The following is a 20735-nucleotide window of genomic DNA, read 5'->3' as shown; positions in this document are numbered from 1 at the left end:
ATACTACGGATGGAGTATGGTGGGTTCAACTATCGCTTAGGAGAAGGGTCCATATCCGTTTCGTTTTTCAGTATTTGTGTGCAATCGCATGAAACACATGGACTGAGTATACAGAGTATATGGTCAAGTCTCTTAGCTACTAGTTAGACCACAGAAATGTTATCAAGCTCCATCCATTCCAGCGGAAAAAGATTAAATGCTAGAATGCCAAGCAGCGGGCGTTTCCTTATCCAAGGCTTTGTTGATTATGTACGGTACATTTTGTGGAGACGTGGATATTGTCTATCTATTGGATATAGCATGTCTTGCAATGGTACTCAGTACCTTACTCTGTGTTGACTCTGAGTGCCTCCTGATAACTATTGGCGGTTGACGGACTGTCATGGTGAGACCCAGAACTCATGTACAGTTTGTTTGTGTTGAGACAGATGCATTCTTCTCAGCACGGATGTACATACTCTGTGTGTGGACTGTGGAGAGAACTGCTCCTCCATGGGTCAGGAACGTCTAGCGCCCGAATTGTTTCAGCTTGAAAGGGGAGTTTTGTTCCCAGAGTTTGTTTCCATTAGCTGATTTGTTAGTTTATTGGGTGATGACTTGAGAAACCGAGGGGACAGAGTAGATAGACGGAGGACTAGGGAAAATATGGTTTGGCCCGTCAATAACGGTTCCTTCATCCTCGTCTTCATTGTTCTTCTTCATCCACCCATCCATTCATTCTTTGTCCATTTCAGCTTCTTCATCTGCTGAACCCCTCCATTCCTTATTGCATCATCTTCTTCTCAGCTTTCGTCAGTAGTCAATCGTCAGCGTCCATTCCTTCCAAATTCCAGTTCCAGCCTCGTGTATCTCTATCCCCACAATCCGCACATTGACACAGACACGCGCCCTGACCCCTATCTTGGCAGAGGGATCCATCGCGATTACTCCCACTGATACGAAGTAGAATACCTTCAGTCGCTCCTTTGTGTCTCATCTGTATTGTGCATCGAATTCGAAATCAATGGTGAATGGTTATTGTGCGATTGATCCGCTGCGCTTGTTGATCCCCCGTCCCTGAAACAGGTCCTTTGGCGAGCGCTTTGCGACCGTCCAAGGGCCATGCGCCTGGGGATCTTGTAGCCGCCGATCGGAATCGATCACCTCGAACTCTGTCGCTCTTTGTCCTGGGCTCTCGCTCGAAGTTTCAACCAAATTTTTCGACCATATTGCTCTCTGTCTCTCGTTTCTGGAATCGCTGTGGTGCGATTGCGACTGTGCGCGGCTGGCCCGAGCAGGTCGATTCAGTGACACCTCTACGTCGCTAGGCGTAACTCACCATTCTTTGTGAAACCCGTCGTCTTCGACTTCGTCCTCGTCTTTGTCTTTCGGTGTCTGTTTCTACCAGGACAGGTATACGTACAAAAATGCCTTGCTGCGGTGATCGCGAAAAGGGTCCTGTGTCAAGGGAGGAGAAATGGGACTCGGTGGTAAGTGAAACAGGGGCGCGGTCACTGACAATTGCAAAGGGTGTCGCTAATTCTCTGCTGGCAGAATCTGGACGACTTCAAGTCCGAATCGTGTCTAACGCCCTTCTCTTACTTTCTGGTATATGTCTTTCTTTTGGTATCCCTCGCGGTGTATGGCGTCGACACCTTCACGGCAGTCAATCTGCTGGCGTTCTCTCGATGGGCTGGATCAATTGAACCGGCTATTCCCTTTACAGTGTCGCGATGGATCTTTGCAGTTTGCATCATTATCTCTTTCGTCCTGTTGTTTCTTCGGTGGCTTCATGCGATTCGCGCGATGCGATCCGGGAGCATTGCCCGAAGTTACTTGGACCCTCTGGCTGCGCGGGTCCAGAGTATCCGCATGGGGAGACGTGGTCGCGGCTGGAGACGCTTCTTGGTCTTTGCGGAGTTAACGAAGAGTAAGAAGGGCGCAGAGTATGTGGCTTTGTTTGCGTACTTTTCTTTCGAGAGTAAGTCCATCCCGCCGTGTCTAGTACTTGCGGTATCAACTGACGTGCCATTCTAGGTTGGATGAATACAGTATTCGCAGATGGCCCCCGCCAAGTTGTCAATGCCATCACTTTGTACTCCGTCATGAAAATGGACCTTCTTCCCGGTGGTGAACACTCGGTGGACGACGACAAAGCAGGCATCATACAGTTTTTTGAGAACTTCAAGATCTTAGCCGAGGACAACAACCAGAGAACCGTGGTCCTGTGTGGTATGCTCTTCACGCTCGTGATCTGGGTACTGTCGATCCTCAAACTGGCATCTGCCGTGATCCTCTACCTCATCTTCCTGTTCCACCATATCCCCTCCGAGGATGGTTCTCTAAAGGTGTATTGCCGTCGCAAAATCAACACCCGGCTCATGCGCGTCGTTCGCCGGAAGGTGGACAAGGCTTTGGCCAAGAGCACCCTGGATCGCGCGCCGACTCAACCCAACCTCGCCCTTGACCGGAAACCGACCCTACCTATGGTGGTTGACCTGAATGCGGAGGACAAGGCACCGACCGTCACGACTCTCTCGCGTTCTACGACTCAAACGACGCTGCCACCGTATACTTCGCGCCAGGAACGGCGGCACCGGAGCGGAATCCAACTCTTCCTACCCTCCCCGACGTATCATGGACGGAGAAACCGGCCTTAAGCCGAACGGTGACTCAATCATCGGCGCATTCGGAATTCACATCGTACTCTGGGGCTACAGCGATCTCCGGCTACAGCCCTCTTGATCGCGGGTCTTCACCTGCACCGCCTGTTCCTCCTGTCCCCAGCAGCGTGCCGATGCCTGGAGCGCGATCTTACACACCTGTATCACGGCCGCCGACAACCCGCCCAACGCGTACACCGGCGCCGCCGTCCACCACCACCAACCCACCAAGCCGTATGCCGACGCCGATGAACCGGGGCGACTATGAGGAAGCGCCACGCCGTTACCCCGACCCCTACAGTACCGATGCAACTTACGATGAAAACTATGGTACATATCAGTCGTATAATGCAGCCCCCGACCCTTACTCACGCTCTTTGACGCGTGGAGCTGCTGTCTCGCCTGGCGAGGACTATCCAACTCGGACGCTATCTCCTCAGAGTCACAGAGGAACACCCCAGCCACCATCCAACCCACAGCCTGGCTCGTACGGGATGGACTATCCAACTCGGACATTATCTCCTCAAAGTCACAGGGGAACGCCCCAACCACCACCCAACCCACAACCTAGCTATCCCGTACGAGCATACACTCCAGGCAACGCTGGGCCGGCTCGACCTCCGCTGGCCGTTGATACGGCTGCAAGTTATGCCGAAAGAACATACACCCCAGTCTCTCAGAGAGCCACCCCCCGACCGCAGCAGCAGAGCCCACAACAGCAAGGAGGCTATGTTGCATTTGATCCGTCCTCAATGACCCGGAGCCACCCAGACGCCGGCGTTCGCCCATCAAATTCTCCTGTTTATCATGCTTATGGCGGACCAGGCAGTGCTACGTCGCCCAACGGGCCTAGCAACCGAGCACCGCCTGTACGAGCCTACACACCGCAAGGCTACAATTCTCAACCGCGGCCCTATCGACCAGACTACTCCTGATTGTGTAGCATGGGGTAATCCATGTACAAAACGATTAGTTGTGAAGCAGCTAGGTTTATGATATGTTACGACTTCCAGACGAGCAGGTTTCTTCTGTGATTGATTGATGACTGGATCAGCGGACTTTGTTACTTTATGACGGGCGGCTTCAGGTCGCTGTAAATACCCTCTGGATCTCATTAGATCTATTTTTTCTTGTTTCGATACCTTCTTCGGGAACATATCATGGATTGACGCTGCTTTACTCTCGGGCCATGGCGGAGGTATTTCGAGCACAAAATAGATAACCACAGCCTAGACATGATGGCATTGACATAACAAGTCATTACACCTCTTATTCTAATTGTAGGACTTGCGCGAAATGCCAGCAGAAACAAATAGGCAGTTCGACTAATCATGTGAATCAAAATTGACCATTCGACCACTCGATATGGGCTGGGGTAAAGCAAATGATTCCTTTATCTGCGCGTCTGAATACGTATACGCGTAAATCATAGTCTTATAACATCAATATGCAGTTGGAACGTCTTTCTAAGCGTCAAAATCTACAGCTTTTGTTCATCTTATCAAGTACCTACTTGCTATATGCCAGTGATCCTGCTTTTGCGCCGGCGAACCCAGCGGCATGATGCTAGAGCCAGAAGACGAAGACTGACGCGGTATTCGTCACTCTGTTCTCTCTGTTCTAATGATTCTTTGTAGGTACTAACTTATGATCAATGCAGAGAACTATGATCGCAAGTTCGTTCCACCAATCCATCAATTTCTGGATATCGAGTGCTGGCCATGAAGGGGTATAAGAGTGGACTGGACATCTTTGTCGTCTTTCGGGTAACGCAGGGTGATTTAGTGTATGGCTTACTTCTGTATCTACCAGAACACAACTCTAGGGGAACATGAGCCTGAGATGGATACAAAGTACTTGTAGTTATTGAGCTTAAACATATTTCGTTACACATCCTGCTCGTAGATCAGAGAAAAGCAACAAACTGCGGGCCGAGTTGACAAGCGACCATGCCAAAAGCAGCAAACTAACCACAAAAGGAAATCCATGGCCCTTGCTTACATCCACCTTAGCCTACTCTGTGTGGTGTAGTTAGTTAGTTACCTATGTGTCAAGTGTCATCAAGAACTCCACGTCACTGTTTAGGGTACATTTTGTTCCTGAGTACCTCTAGCACAGACAGAATGGGACTAGATCCTCACTGAGGCTACACACGACCGGTATTCGCCCGCTTTACCTAACGTCGTGGATGCGCATCGCCGTCGCCGTCGCTCCCTGCAATGGTTCCTCATCGGCGCTCGTCTTCCTCCGACCACGACCCTTCGCGTCTTGATATCCATCCGCCTTCGAGTTCCTCTGTTGATTCGGGGGATTTGCAACGAGAAAATGGCACGGAGGGCGGTGGAGTGCGTGAGTTGTATGGGGACGGGAATACCGACTTGCCGCGACCGGAGACGCCTCCAAGCGAGACGAGAGACCGGGATCCATCCACGAACGGGGATGAATCGCAAACTTTGCGGCGGCAGAGGACGAAATCTGTATCTCAAGAAACGAACAGGAGTGGCGAGACTACGGACGATACTACTACAGCGAATGGTCCTGTGGATAACCAGGAGGAAGCTCACAACGGTTACGCCGAGCTGAAAGTCGGGCAGTTTCCCCCACACCAGGCTCTGGGGCTTGTTTTTGAACATACCGATAATGGTGATGATGCCCACCGGACATCGCTGGTCGATGTGCTTCAAGGGGCCGAGGCCGGCGCCGCGCTGAGTGGCTGGTCAGGGAAGACGGCGTCCTCGAAGGGGCCGGATGTGGATCAAGAGCGAGAGAAGGTTCTGAAGCTATCCCCGGCGAAGATCCAGGAGCTCACGTCGTCGCCGCAGTCGATACCGTATCGTCCTGTGGGTTCGGAGACAGAGCAAGGTCGACGCGTGTTGTCGGATGGCATACATACCACAGGTGCAGATTCGGACGCGGGCGAGTCGCGAGTTCACGCTGGCCCTATCGCTAGAGATTTCCAGCCAGAGGATGCATTGGGGCTGGGAATCTCCGCCGCATCGAAACATTCCGTGTCCAACGGTCGTACGAGGCCGCATGCCTCGAGGACAGTCTCGACTCCGACCTCATCGAGGCGACCGACACTACCGGGGACCAACGAACGGCTGGCGCAGACGTGGGCGTCCCGGTCCAAACCGGAACGCCCGGGGATCGGTATGGGGAACGGTCGCTTGGAGCAGGAATCCAAGCGCCAACTCAGCCCTTCGCCGGTCATCACCGAGCCTGCCTTGCCCTCTCCCATGCCGCCGTCCATCCCGCTTCCTCCGCTGTCGGTGCCGACGTACCTGCAATTGGAGCTTTCGTCTGGCCGACCCTCACCCTTGTATATCCATCGCTCCGTCACGAATGATTTCCCGTATGAGTCGTCGCGCGTCAAACTCGAGCGCTTGTCGAGTTTTCTGAGACTGCCGCCGGCCCTGGAGCGGGTGCTCTGGTTTGGAATTCTGGCGTGCCTGGACGCGTGGCTGTATTCCTTCACGATCCTTCCCCTGCGATTTTGCAAGGCTCTGTATATTCTATTGGAATCCTGGCTCGTCAACCTGGGCATGGAGTCTCGTTTTGTCTCAGACTTTGTCATCAAGGGAACTGGGAGAGTCTGGCGGAGGCAGAAGAAATCAGCCCACGTCGCAGAGGCTGAACGTAGACCTCGAGGTACATCTGCAGAGCGAGAACCAAGGACCAGGTCCGGGGAATCACGGCGACGGCACCGTGCCGATACACACAAGCACCACCATCGCCGGCAAAAGTCCATCCCCTCTGCTCTTCTGCCCGACGACAAAGCCGACATCCTCAAGGGACTGCTCATGATTGCTACATGCTGTGTTCTGATGTACTTTGACGCCAGTCGAATGTACCACTGGATTCGCGGCCAGGCGGCTATTAAACTGTATGTGATCTACAATGTGCTGGAGGTCAGTGACCGGCTGTTGGCCGCCATTGGACAAGACGTGCTCGAATGTCTCTTCTCGCGCGAGGCACTAGAGCGTCGCCCGGACGGACGCAGCAAGGTATTTCGGCCGTTTGGCCTCTTTTTGCTGGCCTTGGCTTATACGGTGCTTCACGCCACGGCATTGTTCTACCAAGTCATGACCCTGAATGTGGCGGTCAACTCGTACTCGAACGCGCTGATCACGCTTTTGCTTTCGAACCAGTTTGTCGAGATCAAGTCGACGGTCTTTAAGAAGTTTGAAAAGGAGAACTTGTTCCAGCTCACGTGTGCCGATGTGGTGGAGAGATTCCAGCTCTGGCTGATGCTCACGATTATCGCCTCGCGCAATATTGTAGAAACCGGAGCATTCAACTTTGTTGGCACGTTGAGCTCCAGTCTGAGTAGCCGGTCGACCAGCACCAACAGCACGCCTCTGTCGACCCCTCCCAGGTCCTCATCCTCTATTCTTCCGCAGTCTTTCACCTTCTTTCCGTCGTCACTTATCTCCTCTTTTAGCCAAGTCAATTCCTTCCTGCCAACGTTGGCACAGGTGCTGGGTCCGTTCTTGGTTGTGCTCGGATCGGAGATGTTGGTGGACTGGCTCAAGCATGCATACATCAACAAGTTCAACAACACCCGGCCGGCCATCTACGGCCGCTTTTTGGATGTCCTGGCCAAGGACTACTATACCAATGCGTTTGGCGACCAGAACCTCACGAAGCGTCTGGGCCTCCCCGTGATCCCATTGTCTTGCCTCTTTTTCCGGGTCTCTGTCCAGACGTATCAGATGTTCCTTGCCGCCCTGCTTCCGCACCAGCCTTCGTCGACGGCCGTTGAGTCGACCTCCCTCGCCTCGATTCACAGCCACTACGTGCCATCGCCGATCCCGTCCGCGCCCCCGCTGACTTTACGTACTATCCTCCCTGCCTCGGCCGCGCACGCCAGCGCTTTCTTCCGGACGGTGTTGGCCAACGCGATGCCTTCGCCCGCACAATCGGTGTACATTTTCACCATTGTCCTGATTCTGACGGCGTTTATCCTCCTGTTGATTCTAAAGTTGCTTCTCGGCATGCTTCTGCTCGCGTACTCCCGCTCGCGGTACAAGGCAATGAAGGCCCGGGAGGCGGAGCAGTCGCACAAGACGGAAAACGGAAGCGCCACGGGCACTGGGCCTCGGGGACGCGAGTTTGCGATCGAGGGCAGCCGTCGCGTGGGCGGATGGGGTCGGTCGAGGTGAACGACGACAAGCGGCGATGGATCTACGCGGATGACCCGGAGGGACTGCGCCGGTTGAAGGCGCGGGAGGAGAGAGACAAGGAGAAGGCCGCGAAGGAGGGCGAGGCGTCGATGGACCATGTGCATCGCTACGAGATGGTGGCCAAGCGAATATGGTAGATAGATTTAAAAGAATTTATTTCATTATCATAAATCATGACGGGTCATCAATGTCAGCGGCAGTGTCCAACGCATTATTTACATGACTGTACAACACCACGACCTGGCCTGCACCGGCTTCCTCGCCACCAAAACATACAGATTCACCAACGGCAAAGCAGACGTACAATGCCGCCCAAATTCCTCAACCAGCCGCTCCGAGCGCTCAATGGCTTTCTTCTCGTCAACCACTTCACCTGACTTGACCATCGCATGCGGCATCAGCGCCCTCAGCACCCGCATCAGCCACGTCCGCGCCGGCTCCCGCAGATGCGGCTTGTCCGCCGTGCTGTTAGCGTACAGCCTTGCGTCCACGAACCCCGTCTGTGCAGCCAGCTGGTGAAGGTACTGTGGCGCATTCCCACACAGCCCGAGTTTCTCAACCGCGTCGACGACAATCTGCCTCATTTCCATGTCGATGGGGGTAGGATCGTCCGTGCTGAAGGCGGTGGTGTCGCAGTCGTCCCATTGGAGGTAGCCACCTGGTTCTGTCCGCGCCTTAGTCAAAGAGGACCTACAGGGGAGAAGAGAAGAGAAGAGAAGGGAAGGTGCAATACTCACTCAGAAGATCGTACAGATTGCGAACCGCCCGCGGATAATCCACCTCCCTCATGGCGCCGACGAGCAGCCGTACGTGCACGAGATCGTACCGTGCCCAATGCTCTTTCGGGAATGGCTGCAGGATATCCTGCACGGTGAGCTGGATCTTGTGCCGGTGGGCCTTTAGCGAGCCGAAGGGGAACTGTGCGGGGAGATGTCGAATCCGTGAAGGGAGAGGTTGTGGCGGGGGTGACGGTTATGGAGGGTGCTTGCGGCGTCGACGAGCCAGATCCTGTCATTGTCACTTGTCAGTTATTCATGTCTCCGGTCATTGGTGATTGGGATGCAGATGGGACAGCGTACCCTGTTCCTGTGGCTACGTCTGCTATGGAGCGGATGTTTGCCGTAGGGATGGAGGGATGGATGGGTGTGCCGCCGATGACGTCCACGAGGAAGGCATGTTGCGCGTTGAGACTATAGACGTTAGCAATCAGCAGTCTATATGAGCTGTAGGATGCGATGTACCGCTTTGATTCCTCAGGATCACGGCCTAGGAGGTAAGCTGCGTCAGATGGGGAGGCCATATTGTTACATATCAATGATATCAACGGGAGACACAGAATGGATAGATATGAGAAAAGAAAGACTATGAAGTCTATCCACTGCAGATCATACCATCATATAGAGTACTCTAGAAGAAAGAAAGCAGTGAATTGACACGCCATGAACCCTAAAATAACGGAGATATCCATAACGCAGATAGATATTCACATTCACATTCACATTCACAAATCAAGCACATCCCCCCATGTAGCATACATACTCCGATATCATCACATCATATCATATGCTCACGGCCGGCCACGCCACTGCACTCCACACAACAAACGTACTTCTGGGCTTCTTGGCCCCATTCTTGACATGATAGAACAGTGGACCAGGACTTAGGATATTCCCGGATGCAGGAAGCTGGAGAGGGAAACTCCCACGAGCCTGGGCTGCGGGACCTCGGGATCAGCCCAGGGATTAATATCATCATTATTATTCTCTAGTCAGTAGTCTATTGGTTTCTAGTCGAGTCTGGAGACCCGACAGAGGGAAAAAAAGTACAAGACCAAGACCAGACCAGACCCAGAGGGGACAATGCCCAGTGGCAAGATGTCAGTCAGTCAGTCGTTTGGGAATCCATTCGCTCACGGTTCAAATTGAATGGATCCTTGCATCCTGCTGTAAGCACTAACCACAGGAAATAGTTAGTAGACTACCTAGTTACTTCTCCATGAGTTGTCTCTGGTTCGCCCCTGTCTGACCGTTGTCCTAAATGCGAACAGACAAATGCAGATGTTCCAGAAGCCAGAGTGCCAGACCGCTGGGTGGATAGATTGTTGAGTAGGATCCACATGCCTGCACACTGCACTGCTGTCGTCCAATTTGGTTTGATATGATTTGGAATTACGGAGGTGTGGTGCAAAACTCATTAGCTGCTAGTAATCTTGGCATTTCCACTTACATAGCCATACACTAAAATTACTATAGAGATCTATACTCATTCCAAAACAATGGTTTTTAACTTCTCTATCTATCAACTCTTGGCCAAAAAAAGAAATTTGAAGCTATACAGAACCCCCTTTTCTCTCTCTAAGATGAATTCAGCACGTTCTTCCCCTACTATTCATATTTTCAACCTGCCTGCCTCCTCAAAGCCCTCCTCGAAGCCCTCGAAGCCATCAAAGATGCGTGGATCTTATCATCCAGTCACTGTACGCGTGCAGGCCCTGACTTTGGCCTACTGTGGTGTTGATATCAAGCATATTGAGGCTACAACTGGCATGCCTCGCCAGACAATTCAATACTGGATTAAGAAAGCCAGGGAACGCGGCTACAATCCAGAGATAGATCCATGCATCTTACCAGTTTACGTCGAAGATGGCAAGCGTACGGGACGTCCAAAGGAGATTACTGAAGCAACTGAACAAGCTATTCTTGAATCTATTAGCAAGGATCGAAATGGGCGTGAGAAATCTTCTGAAATTCTAGCATTTGAAGCTGGTATCTCTTATTCTTCTGTTTTACGCATTCTTAAGCGGCATGGCTATAAAGCAGTCAAACAAACTACAAAACCAGGCCTTACTGATGAGATGAAGCAGAAAAGATTACAGTTTTGCCTTGCCCATAAAGACTGGACCCTCGAAGACTGGAAAAACGTGATATGGACTGATGAAACCTCTGTTTCTCTTGGACAACGGCGTGGAGCAATCCATGTTTGGCGTACAAAAGATAAGAAAAATAATCCCACGGTTATACAGCAGCATTGGAAGGGGACTTCTGATTTTATGGTTTGGGGAGCATTTTCTTATGATAAGAAGGGTCCTCTTCATATCTGGGCTCCAGAAACAGCTCAAGATAAGAAGCGTGCTGAGCAAGAGATTACTCTTTTAAATCAACAGCTTGAGCCTATCCGGCAGGCAGAATGGGAGCTTAATACTAGTATGGCGCGTTTAAAACTTCGGAATGGAAGAGCACCTGGCCGTGCACCTATCTGGAAGTGGAATAAGAAGAATGGCTTACTCTCTCGGGATTCAAAGGGAGGTGTTGACTGGTACAGATACTATAAGGTAGTATTCTCTTTCTCTATGGTTTCTACTAAGAATTTAAGAACTAATAGCTTTCTTTACTGTCTTTATAGGAAGTCCTTCTCCCTAAGCTTATTCCTTTTGCTCAAGAATGTGCAATCGAACGACCAAACACAATTGTCCTTGAAGATGGAGCTCCAGCTCACCGTCATCAATTCCAGCAGACTATATACAATATCAAGGGGGTCCAGAAGATCATGGATTGGCCAGGGAACTCCCCTGATCTTAATGCTATTGAGCCAGCCTGGCCATGGCTCAAACGGCGTACAACTTCTCGAGGGGCACCCCGCGATAAGAAGACAGGGAAGGAGGCATGGATAAAGGCATGGAATGATCTTCCACAGGAGCATATTCAGTGGTGGATTGAGCGTCTTATACGCCATATCGAGGTTATCATTGAGTTGGAAGGGGTAATGAATATCAAGAGGGCCGAACTGGCAAAGATAATCGTGATTGGAAGGGCCATCGAGCAAAGGGTACTATCTCTTATAGACAAGATATTGGAGATCTAGCCTGGGAAGATATTGCTGTTTGAATAGCTTCAATATTTGATTCTTAGGAGTTGGAATTAATCGAAGTTAGCTACCATATAAATTACTATGTAAGGCTGCTCGGTCTTATTACCCTGCCAAGCTTACTAGCGGCTAATGAGTTTTGCACCACACCTCCGTATTAATCATTAGAATGGTCTGTTCCGGCAGAGAAGGTGGCAGAAATCCCCGAACATGAATCCAATCCTCCTGATAATACGAATTAGGGACTACCCGCTTAGAAACCATCATCCATCGTCTAATGTTTATCAATGCCTGAAAGTAAAATCCCCTCATCCTCATCACTTTGTACCTATTCCAACTTATCAAAGCAGTTAGGAAATAATACATTCTGCAGATTGATTCTTCAAAGCTAATATAATAGTCCATACACGCGGACACCCACCATTGGCTGTTCTTCCTGCCCAGAAGGTAACCCGGGCCCTTGGGGACAGGCTGACGCCCGTCAGTATCCACTTGCATTCGTGGATTCGGGGACATCCATGCACGCGTGCGTAGGTGGAGTTTATCCGTTCTTCAAGGTTCGCTGACCTGGTTGCTGGGGTCTGGGCGTGGTGCCCTCGGGCTTTGCTCTCGGTATCTGACTACTCAGTATGTGTTAGTAAACTAACTAACTGAATGTGCAACAGTTGCAAGTGTGTACCGGGCCACCGGCACAGTCCGCGTATTCGGAGTGACGAGCAGAGTCTGTGCGTGCGCTAAGCGAGCTGATTGTCATTTGCGGTTGCGTTTGCATTTGGGTTTACTCTTGAAGATCAGAGGGGAAGTTTGCTTTTAGTTGAAACTTTTACTGTAGATTGTGGAGGGGAGAGCTGCCTGGTTTAGGAAACTAGACGAGGGGCCACTCAGGCTGCTGAATTGTCTACATTGTCTTGCAAATATCCGAGTGCAAAAGGTCTATTGATGACGGAAGCTAACTGGGAAGGTGGCGCCTCGGCAACCGCGAAAACACATACTGGAAGATCTCCCGGCTCTTGTACAGATTCTCCACCCGCAACCGCTCATTGTACAGATGCGCGTTGTCGCTCGCCTGCCCACAGGGTAGATTGGCCGCCGGCGCTGAGAACTCCTTTTCCAAGAACCGGATCGTGGGGATCGATCCGCCCTCGCGGATGAAGATCGGCTGGACGGTTGAACGGGTAGCGACTGGGTCCATGGTAGTGGCTGCAGGCTTCTCGGCGGGCGAAGAGTCCCCGCTTGCGTCTGGGGAAACGATCACGCCCGATTTGCTCGTCAGCGTGGACGAGGTGGGCACCGTCCTGCTGAGGGCGGAGGAGCGCTGACGGGCCTTGCTCTTGCCTGCCGACGAGGTCGTCGTCGACGTGATGATGCGGTCGATGTGCGACGCCAGGCTGTCCGAGGAGTCGGTGCGCGCGAGGCCCGGCGTGTCCTTGCCCTTGGAAACACGCTGCAGCGGCGGATACTGATGTTTCTGGCTGGTCTGGTCCCGGCTCCACGCCGCAGTGATTGCTTCCGAGAGGGTCGCAAAGATCTCGTTGTCCGGATCGCCTAGCCAGGGATCCGACTTGCCTGTGATTTCGACCGTGAGGTCGTTCTGCGACTCCAGCTTGTCGAATTGCTCCTGCGCGTACATGGTGAGGTTGGCGGCTACCTCGTCGGCCTCTTGATTCGGGACGACTCGGATCGAGAGACTGGCTTTGGCTTTGCGCGAGATGGTCGTCGTCGCGGCCTTGCTGCTTCCAGGCACCTCGACCGAATGGATGGTGAGAGACGGCTCCCGCCACCGGTGCATCAACGAGTTGATGAGCGCGTCGCGGTCGGTGATTTCAGGGTGCTGCGGGAGCAGGATCCGTGCCACATCCGCGAATCGCTGCTTTTCCGCCTCCGTCAAGGGAAGGACCAGGTCATGGAAGCCTGGGATATTGACCCGCCCTTTCGGCCCCACCAAGCTGGCCAGCAGCATCGACAGATCCTTCAACGGCTCATCGAGCAATGCGCTTCCGTCTATACCGCTGTGCAGATCCGGGTGGTCGCTAGTGACGATCAGATTGGCATGCACCACCCCCCGCAGGCCGTACGTCAAACAGGGGTTGTAGTCGTCCAGCCAGTAACTGTTGGCCAGTAGAATCCAATCAACCGGTCCAATTTCCGGCTTGTGTTGCCGGACGGTCTCGTGAAATCCTTGGGACCCGGACTCCTCCTCGCCCTCGATAAGGAAAACAACGTCACATGGAAGCGCCTTTTGCCGGGCAAGATCTGCTGCCGCATACAATGCAGCCAGGATAGGTCCTTTGTTATCCGAAACTCCTCGGCCGTATAAAAAGCCATCGATAGACGCCAGCTGGTACGGATCCGTGTTCCACTTCGTTCGGTTGGCATCCGCACCCACAACATCGTAGTGGCCGTAGAACAGAAGAGTTTTGTCGACTTTATCCGGGGAGTTGGCGCTGAATCGTGCGTACACAATCGGATTCGTGTCTTGTCCAGTAGGCAGGAGTTTCGTCTTCGCCCCCAAGTAGATGCAGTGTCGTCGGAGGAATGCCGCTCCCTGGTTGCACTCTCCGGCGAATTTCGGGCTGGCCGAAACTGTTTTGAAGGTGACGAATCTAGCAAGGCAGTTGACCATTTCGTCTGCACTCAATATAAGCATCGTGCTTAGTCAAATATTCTAGAGGCTTACCATTATTGATCGGTGCCTGCTCATCCTGCTTGCTAGACACCTCCGTCAAATCCCAGATGCCCACCGTATTGTCATTGCCTCCACTGGCGTAGATGAGTCGGTCCTTGAATCGACCAGCTGCAGACGCCAGCATCGTTCCCCGTGAGCAATCCAGCTGCCCACTTCTTCAAATCGAGAATTAAATTTCTAGCCAACAAGGTCAGACACGGGTCCACACATCAGTAAAAGACAGGAGCATACCTTGATGACTCCATTAGAGTCACCACAAACCACCAATCCCTGAACGATATCGACTGCCCATAGGTCACCCGTATGTCCGGTGATGCGTTTCACCAGCTGCCGAGAGTCCAAATTCCAAATGTTTAGGGCACCCCAGAAAGACCACAGTAGAGAAACGATCCATCGACGGCCAGCGCAAGAACCGGATCCCTGTTCTCGAGCGCTGCCATTTCGGACGGCGCCTCGTCCTGGTCCAATCGCCACAACTTGACCACGCCGTCGCCGGCGCCCGTCACAAGCACCTCCTCCGTAGGCGATGATTCAAGCAGGCCTCGGACAAGAAGCATCGTGTAGATGTATCCATGATGCGAGAAGAGCTTGTGATGGTCGCGCTTGAAGGTCAGCACTTGGCCTCCTTGGATGACTGCCCGTACGCCATCAGCACCCGCGTCCGGCCGGGGTGCGCGTGACCCGTCGGGCCCCCGGGAATCGAAGAACCGGTGCGTGCGCTTCGACAGATGAGCGGCGGACTGATTAGTCGAGACTGCATCTGTTTTGGAGAGGTCGCACCACTAGAAATTGTCAGTGCTGGGTCTCTGAGTATCAATTATAAGCCTAACCTGGATGCTGGTGTTTTGACCTCCGCAGTAGATCGTCTTTAGACTAGACGAGTATGCCACGGAGAAGATATCGCCCACGTCGTGGTGAGAGTGGATCGAATATAGTCGATCAAAAGTCCTCGTGGACCAGATCTAGCAAAGTCAACAAGCTGAAAACTTCGAGCAGACGCACAAGCATACATTTATGACGGAATCTCCACCACTGGAGAAGAGAAGGTCGCCGTCCTCGGACAGATAAAGACCCAGGACACTTTCTTGATGAGCGTGGACAGAGAGCACGAGGTCATATGTCTCGAGAGACCATGCCTATACCGGATTGAGTATATGCCTACCAAGGTTGAGGAGTTAGAAGACTTACCACAATATCTCCTCCTTGTAACCCAGCAAAAACACATTCATCATCTATGACCAGAGCCAGTACTGATCGACTTGCCTGTACTCGATGTCCGATACCACATTCTGGTTGGGTGTTTAGAAGATCAGGGCCATCGTCGAGGACCTGCTGAGCCAAAGGCTGATAGTCCGGCCCGGGAATAGTGCGATCATAATATCCCACTGAGGGATCGGGTTTCCCCTGTACTGCGCTGTTCATCGCTAAGACACGATGAACCAGAGAGTCTTAGCCAGTCTTTCTTTCTATGGATTGGATGCTGTGGCTTTGGCTGGGAAGAAGTGATGGTCTGCTTCGGTGCCACGTGATGCTCTCTTGCAGTAGTTGATGAGTCACCTCAAGAACTACACCCGTAGATACATATAATCGAGTTAACTAAATGATGAGAAAATAACAATAGAAGCAAAAAAAAGAGGTATCAATGATATCGCTCCTTGAATTGAGCGCGCAGTCAACGAAACTCCGGGGAATTCTTTTGCTTCTTTTCTGCGGTGATGTCGTGATTCAAGGTGTGGCGGTGCAGTTAGAAGCAATGAAAGCATCAAAACGCAGCGAAACAGCCAGCCATATCCCCCTGAGCAATGGAAGCACTTCATTGTGACATACCTCGAAGGCGCTCTCGGTTCTTCTGACAACATGACTGTCTGCATTAGATGGTCAGTTTTGGAAATATTACTTCTGTTTATTATCCAGCCTGCTGCTAGTACTGCAGATGCTCAATACGAGGCAGTACTGACCTAGGTTCCCATAGAAGACGGGTTATCAAAGCATTCGTCCTGCATTGAGACATATTCCATCAGGTTCTAATCTGCAGACTTCAGGGGATAAATCAAACAATCAGTAACACAGGGAAGATGAAGTAGGCAGATGCAGCATTTATACCCATCAGAATCCTGAGATCAAGGGAACACAAAGATATCGTAAGACAAGGGGAGAATGATGAATTGACAAGAGACAAGGAATGAGCGAAAGAGTCACAGACACATTGACTTATCTACCCCTAGCTGAGATATGAACAAGATACTGTAAGTACATGAGTTCCCTGCCGGTTGATACGGTGTAGCTCTCCATCATCCTTCCTTTTTGCTTAAGGCTTCTTGCATGCGACGGGGCGATCGGTTTCACCATTTCTCTATTGTCCGAACTCAGCCATGACGTTTCTTCTGCCACGTGCCTTACAGAAGCATCCAACAGGATCCAGAGATGGAAGACAGGTTGTCTTTCTCTTGTTTACTCCGTGCTTTTTCTAATCAAGATGGAATGAGTTGGATGGATGCATGGGCTAAATTACACGTATTGTAAGACTACACCAGGGAGACTACGTAATGAACGGCAGTGCATCAGCCACAGTGGCGGTGACACCTCTCACCAATCAGAATCCCCAGCATCACCGCTACTCTCTTGAGGTATTGGCATGTGCCTCATTAACCACATCAAGGATCTTCTCAAACAACAATAAACCATGGATAGTAGATCAGTCTCACCAGGCTGACAGAAGTACCTCCTGATAGCCATAAACAGCACTGTCTTTATCTCGGAGGATATGCCGTTGTGCCCAACCAACTCTACTGGCCCGAGTACAGTAGTGCCGCCAACGATCATGGATGGTGATGCAGCCGAGCAACCCCGATCGTGTTGTGCCAGCAAATCGCCGTCCCCACGAATCTTCTAAATCGGCGTGGCTTAATGGCTAGTCCTGCTGCCTTTGCAACCCAAGCGGAAACCAGCAAGCACTAACCTCCTACATGGAGGCTCACCTTTCCAAGGCCTCAAAGGTGATTTGACTCCAGTGCCTTGGAAAATCCAGGCTGTACTGCTCCGCCAGCTATATCACACCCGGGATCACATCCTGTTCGCTGCTTTGCTCTTATTTAGGCGCCGAATCTTGCTACAAGTTACAACTGTCAACCATCCCAGCCTCTCCATTTCTTTATTTCATTCATACTTCCAACATCCGAGCTGTTCGTGGTCGTGCGCCCTGACTCAGTGGAGAAATCGTATATTTGTTGGTCAGGATCTTTCTCTACCAAGCAGGTACCTTCTTAGCTGCTTTTAAGATTTCAATCTCAGCTGAGAATTCCTATTTTGAATCAGGCTCCAGTTTTCTTTGTTCCTTTTTCGCCTCCCAGGTCTCTGACTGTGCTCGTTGATTATCTGGATATTTTCAAGGAATCTTATCGTGTTCTTTGAGTTTTCCCTGGCGGAGAATACTAGGAATAAGGGGAAAAGCCCCGGTTCCCCACCCGCCCCGACACATCCAGGCTCCATATCTATACCTGTCTAAGGTGCTCTTCACCGCTTGATCTCGGAGCCACCGCCAAACTGCGATCAAATTTATATGAATCACTCGTCTATGCTGATGGACCTTGATGATTGACAGCTGTGGACTTTATCCTCGACGACAAAGTTACTCGTGGCCGTTGGTTACTGTCCGACCTAGCACCATTTACCCGTCAGTATGCCTCCGTTAGGCGAGACGATCGCCGTGATTGACAAGTCCGGCAAGGTAGTGAGCACGGTAGGTACTTGGCACTTTTTTGCCGTCGTCTCCAGCAGATATAACTTGATCTGACCACTGCGCAATAGAGTAAACACCTCTTCGGGGTCTTTACGCAGGCCAAAAATGCATATCGCGAACGCAAAGCTCAAATACAATCGGAGCGCAACGCCAAGATTGCCGAAAGGGAAGCTCTGAGGGCCTTGCAAAACTATCACATCGATGATGTGCCGTCAGTCGCTCCCTCTCGCAGAAGCAGGAGCACACATTCGCGACACCCTCGACACCGTCGCGCCCCTTCGCACTATGAACAGGACCTGCACTCGGTAGCCTCGCACACGGAGTCCTACTACGCCAGTCCACCGGACATGGTCCGACGTCATACGCATCATGATCTCACTAGAGAACTTGAGCCGCGACCCAGGACAGGTCGTTCCAAATCAGAAGCTCATGTCGACATGGACTTGGCATACGGCGAGTTTCATCCATCGGCCCTGGTCAGGGCTCCACCCTCACAGCAGCAGCAGCAGCAGCAGCAGCAGCAGCAACAACTCCAAAGGATCGAGGACCCTGAACTCAGTGGTTTGGTCGGTCGCGCCCAATGGCTTCTCGAGGAAGCCAACTGTGTGCACCACAGTGCAACTGCCACGATTGCTCACCTTCAGAAGAACCCGGACGCCATGGCCGCCGTCGCGCTGACCTTGGCTGAAATCAGCAACTTGGCCACGAAAATGGCGCCCGCTGCACTGGCCAGCCTTAGGTCGGCCGCCCCCACCATTTTTGCCTTGCTAGCCAGTCCACAATTCTTGATCGCTGCCGGTGTCGGTCTCGGTGTCACGATCGTCATGTTCGGCGGGTACAAGATCATCAAAAAGATCCAGTCTGCCGGCAACGAAGTTATCCGGGGACCGGCGGAGGACGACGGAGAGTCCGTGATCGTGGAAGACATGATTGAATTCGATACCGATTGTCTTAGCGGAGTCGAGATGTGGCGGCGTGGTGTCGCTGACGCGGAAGCAGGTAGTCTCGGCACATCTGTCGATGGTGAATTCATCACCCCGACTGCGGCCGCTATGTCTGGTATCGACATCACCACTGCACGTATGATGCGAGACCCTCGATTCAAGTTCCACGAAGACGAGTCCGTTGCTTCATCCCGCCGTTCCCGTCGCTCGCGGGCCCCGAGGGGCAGCTCTCGGTACCATCAATCTGAGTATGACGCCAGAGCGGAGTCGTATGCGGGCTCGAAAGCACCATCCTTAACTCCCTCGCGGACGCACACAAAGATCTTCTCCAAGGCACCCTCCAAAGCTCCCTCACAGGCCCCGTCAAGGGTCCCGTCCAAAGGGGAATCGCGTCATTCCGACAAGGACAGAAAGCCCAAGGAGAAGAAAAAGCGGTCCAGCCGTCTGCGGCTGATGTTTACAGCCTGAGCACTTCATCTCGCATATGGTATTAGCTAGCCATTGTATATGTGTACAGCATGATACGACCTACCAAGACATGGCTATTCATAGCGAGGCCAAGTCCATCATTGACCTCCTTTTTTCTTCTTTCTTCTTTGCTCTTTTCTACGTTCTCTTCGAACCATCTCCATCTTTCATTTGCAACCAGGACAATCCTGGCGAAGAATGATGTATATAGTTTCTCTGCATATTTTCCGGCGTTGGGATGGGTGTCTCATCACTCCTTGAATGGTTATTCAGCACCGCGGTTTCCTTCCTGGCAGAGCACTTCACTGCGAAGATTGCACATACAAAGGCATTCGAGATTTAGTCCATGGGTTAGACTAGATCCGCCATCATCTGCATCGCACTCATCATCATGTTGTCATTTACGAAGCGCATGAATACAGATCAAACGAAGACATGAATAATGTGATTTGGATTTTCCCTTTTTCTGCATGTATCATTACCCATCAGCAATCAACCAAACACGGGAAGTATACTACACGGTCTATCTCATCCCGCCGCAGCATACGCAAACGACTCGCACCAGAATCCTTCGTCGGACCTTAAAGGCCCAATTAATTGCCGAGTCATGCAGCGGGAAGAGTCCGAGTCCGTATGTGGGAAGATGAGCGAAAGTTTCCTATCCTGCATCTTACAAACGGTGTCAAAATTATTGATACGCAGATGGTGTCGAATAAAGTAGAATTCAAGAAGCAAGCTGTTCATAACTGGCATGCTAGGCCGCATCTCACAGTCTAGATTGAGAGATAACATATCATATTGGTATACGGAGTAGCAAGAGATGACTTCTCGGCGCAATCGGCACTGCACAAGCCATCCTTTTGCCGTGCCCTAGATAGTAGCAACTCATCCGCAAACAGCCAAACACTTCTACATACAGCAGTATACTGAGACTCGGAGGCCTCCGAAACAAGATCACGGAAGCGCAGACCAGACGCAAGGAAACATCTAGATAGTAAATGCGAACCTGGCTTGTGCTGAGACTTTCCTCCGCGGAAGAAAGACCACGGAGGAAAGTCTGGGGAAAGAGTGTTGTACGTTGCTCGGCAGATGCGGGCACGTCGCAGAGCCGGGCCACAGCCAAAAAGCGGTTCACCCGGCATTGCTGCCGAGCGGGTTTGGGGGGGATTTGCGCAAAGAGCCACATTTATTGCGATGCTTCTTGATTAT

General features: G+C 51.8%; 6 protein-coding genes across 6 annotated transcripts; 3 read left to right on the top strand and 3 right to left on the bottom strand.

Annotated features, from left to right (window-relative positions):
* Positions 1 to 1406: 1406 nt before the first annotated feature.
* Positions 1407 to 3577, top strand: P174DRAFT_426669 (uncharacterized protein; the record flags this gene model as incomplete). Its single annotated transcript, XM_024825394.1, has 4 exons — positions 1407 to 1469; positions 1534 to 1960; positions 2017 to 2520; positions 2565 to 3577. The coding sequence occupies 4 exons, from the start codon at positions 1407 to 1409 to the stop codon at positions 3575 to 3577; spliced, it is 2007 nt and encodes a 668-aa protein (XP_024686962.1).
* Positions 3578 to 4838: 1261 nt separating this feature from the next.
* Positions 4839 to 7962, top strand: P174DRAFT_446997 (TAPT1 family protein; the record flags this gene model as incomplete). Its single annotated transcript, XM_024828635.1, has 2 exons — positions 4839 to 7777; positions 7816 to 7962. The coding sequence occupies exons 1-2, from the start codon at positions 4862 to 4864 to the stop codon at positions 7960 to 7962; spliced, it is 3063 nt and encodes a 1020-aa protein (XP_024686961.1). The 5' UTR covers positions 4839 to 4861.
* A 5-nt stretch (positions 7963 to 7967) lies between these two features.
* Positions 7968 to 9522, bottom strand: P174DRAFT_436773 (putative LaeA-like methyltransferase). Its single transcript, XM_024826120.1, has 5 exons — positions 9067 to 9522; positions 8905 to 9015; positions 8824 to 8833; positions 8563 to 8743; positions 7968 to 8489 (listed from the first exon to the last, which is right to left on the bottom strand). The coding sequence occupies exons 1-5, from the start codon at positions 9123 to 9125 to the stop codon at positions 8041 to 8043; spliced, it is 810 nt and encodes a 269-aa protein (XP_024686960.1). The 5' UTR covers positions 9126 to 9522; the 3' UTR covers positions 7968 to 8040.
* Positions 9523 to 12230: 2708 nt separating this feature from the next.
* P174DRAFT_416105 (uncharacterized protein) lies at positions 12231 to 12443 on the bottom strand (the record flags this gene model as incomplete). The annotated part of the gene is made up of 2 exons (XM_024824467.1): positions 12231 to 12305; positions 12369 to 12443. The coding sequence occupies 2 exons, from the start codon at positions 12441 to 12443 to the stop codon at positions 12231 to 12233; spliced, it is 150 nt and encodes a 49-aa protein (XP_024686959.1).
* A 195-nt stretch (positions 12444 to 12638) lies between these two features.
* On the bottom strand, positions 12639 to 15797 carry P174DRAFT_456093 (glutamine amidotransferase subunit DUG2; the record flags this gene model as incomplete). Its single annotated transcript, XM_024829396.1, has 8 exons — positions 12639 to 14317; positions 14367 to 14444; positions 14492 to 14552; positions 14607 to 14702; positions 14738 to 15157; positions 15206 to 15337; positions 15386 to 15511; positions 15564 to 15797. 8 exons carry the CDS (start codon positions 15795 to 15797, stop codon positions 12639 to 12641), a joined length of 2826 nt encoding a protein of 941 aa, XP_024686958.1.
* Positions 15798 to 16921: 1124 nt separating this feature from the next.
* P174DRAFT_416102 (uncharacterized protein) lies at positions 16922 to 19526 on the top strand (the record flags this gene model as incomplete). Its single annotated transcript, XM_024824466.1, has 3 exons — positions 16922 to 17002; positions 18037 to 18114; positions 18183 to 19526. 3 exons carry the CDS (start codon positions 16922 to 16924, stop codon positions 19524 to 19526), a joined length of 1503 nt encoding a protein of 500 aa, XP_024686957.1.
* Between the last annotated feature and the right edge of the window lie 1209 nt (positions 19527 to 20735).

Source organism: Aspergillus novofumigatus (genome assembly GCF_002847465.1).
Source record: "Aspergillus novofumigatus IBT 16806 chromosome Unknown P174scaffold_1, whole genome shotgun sequence".
NCBI lineage: Eukaryota > Fungi > Ascomycota > Eurotiomycetes > Eurotiales > Aspergillaceae > Aspergillus > Aspergillus novofumigatus.
The sequence above is the reverse complement of the archived record's forward strand: the minus strand, read 5'-3'. Positions and strand labels throughout refer to the sequence as shown.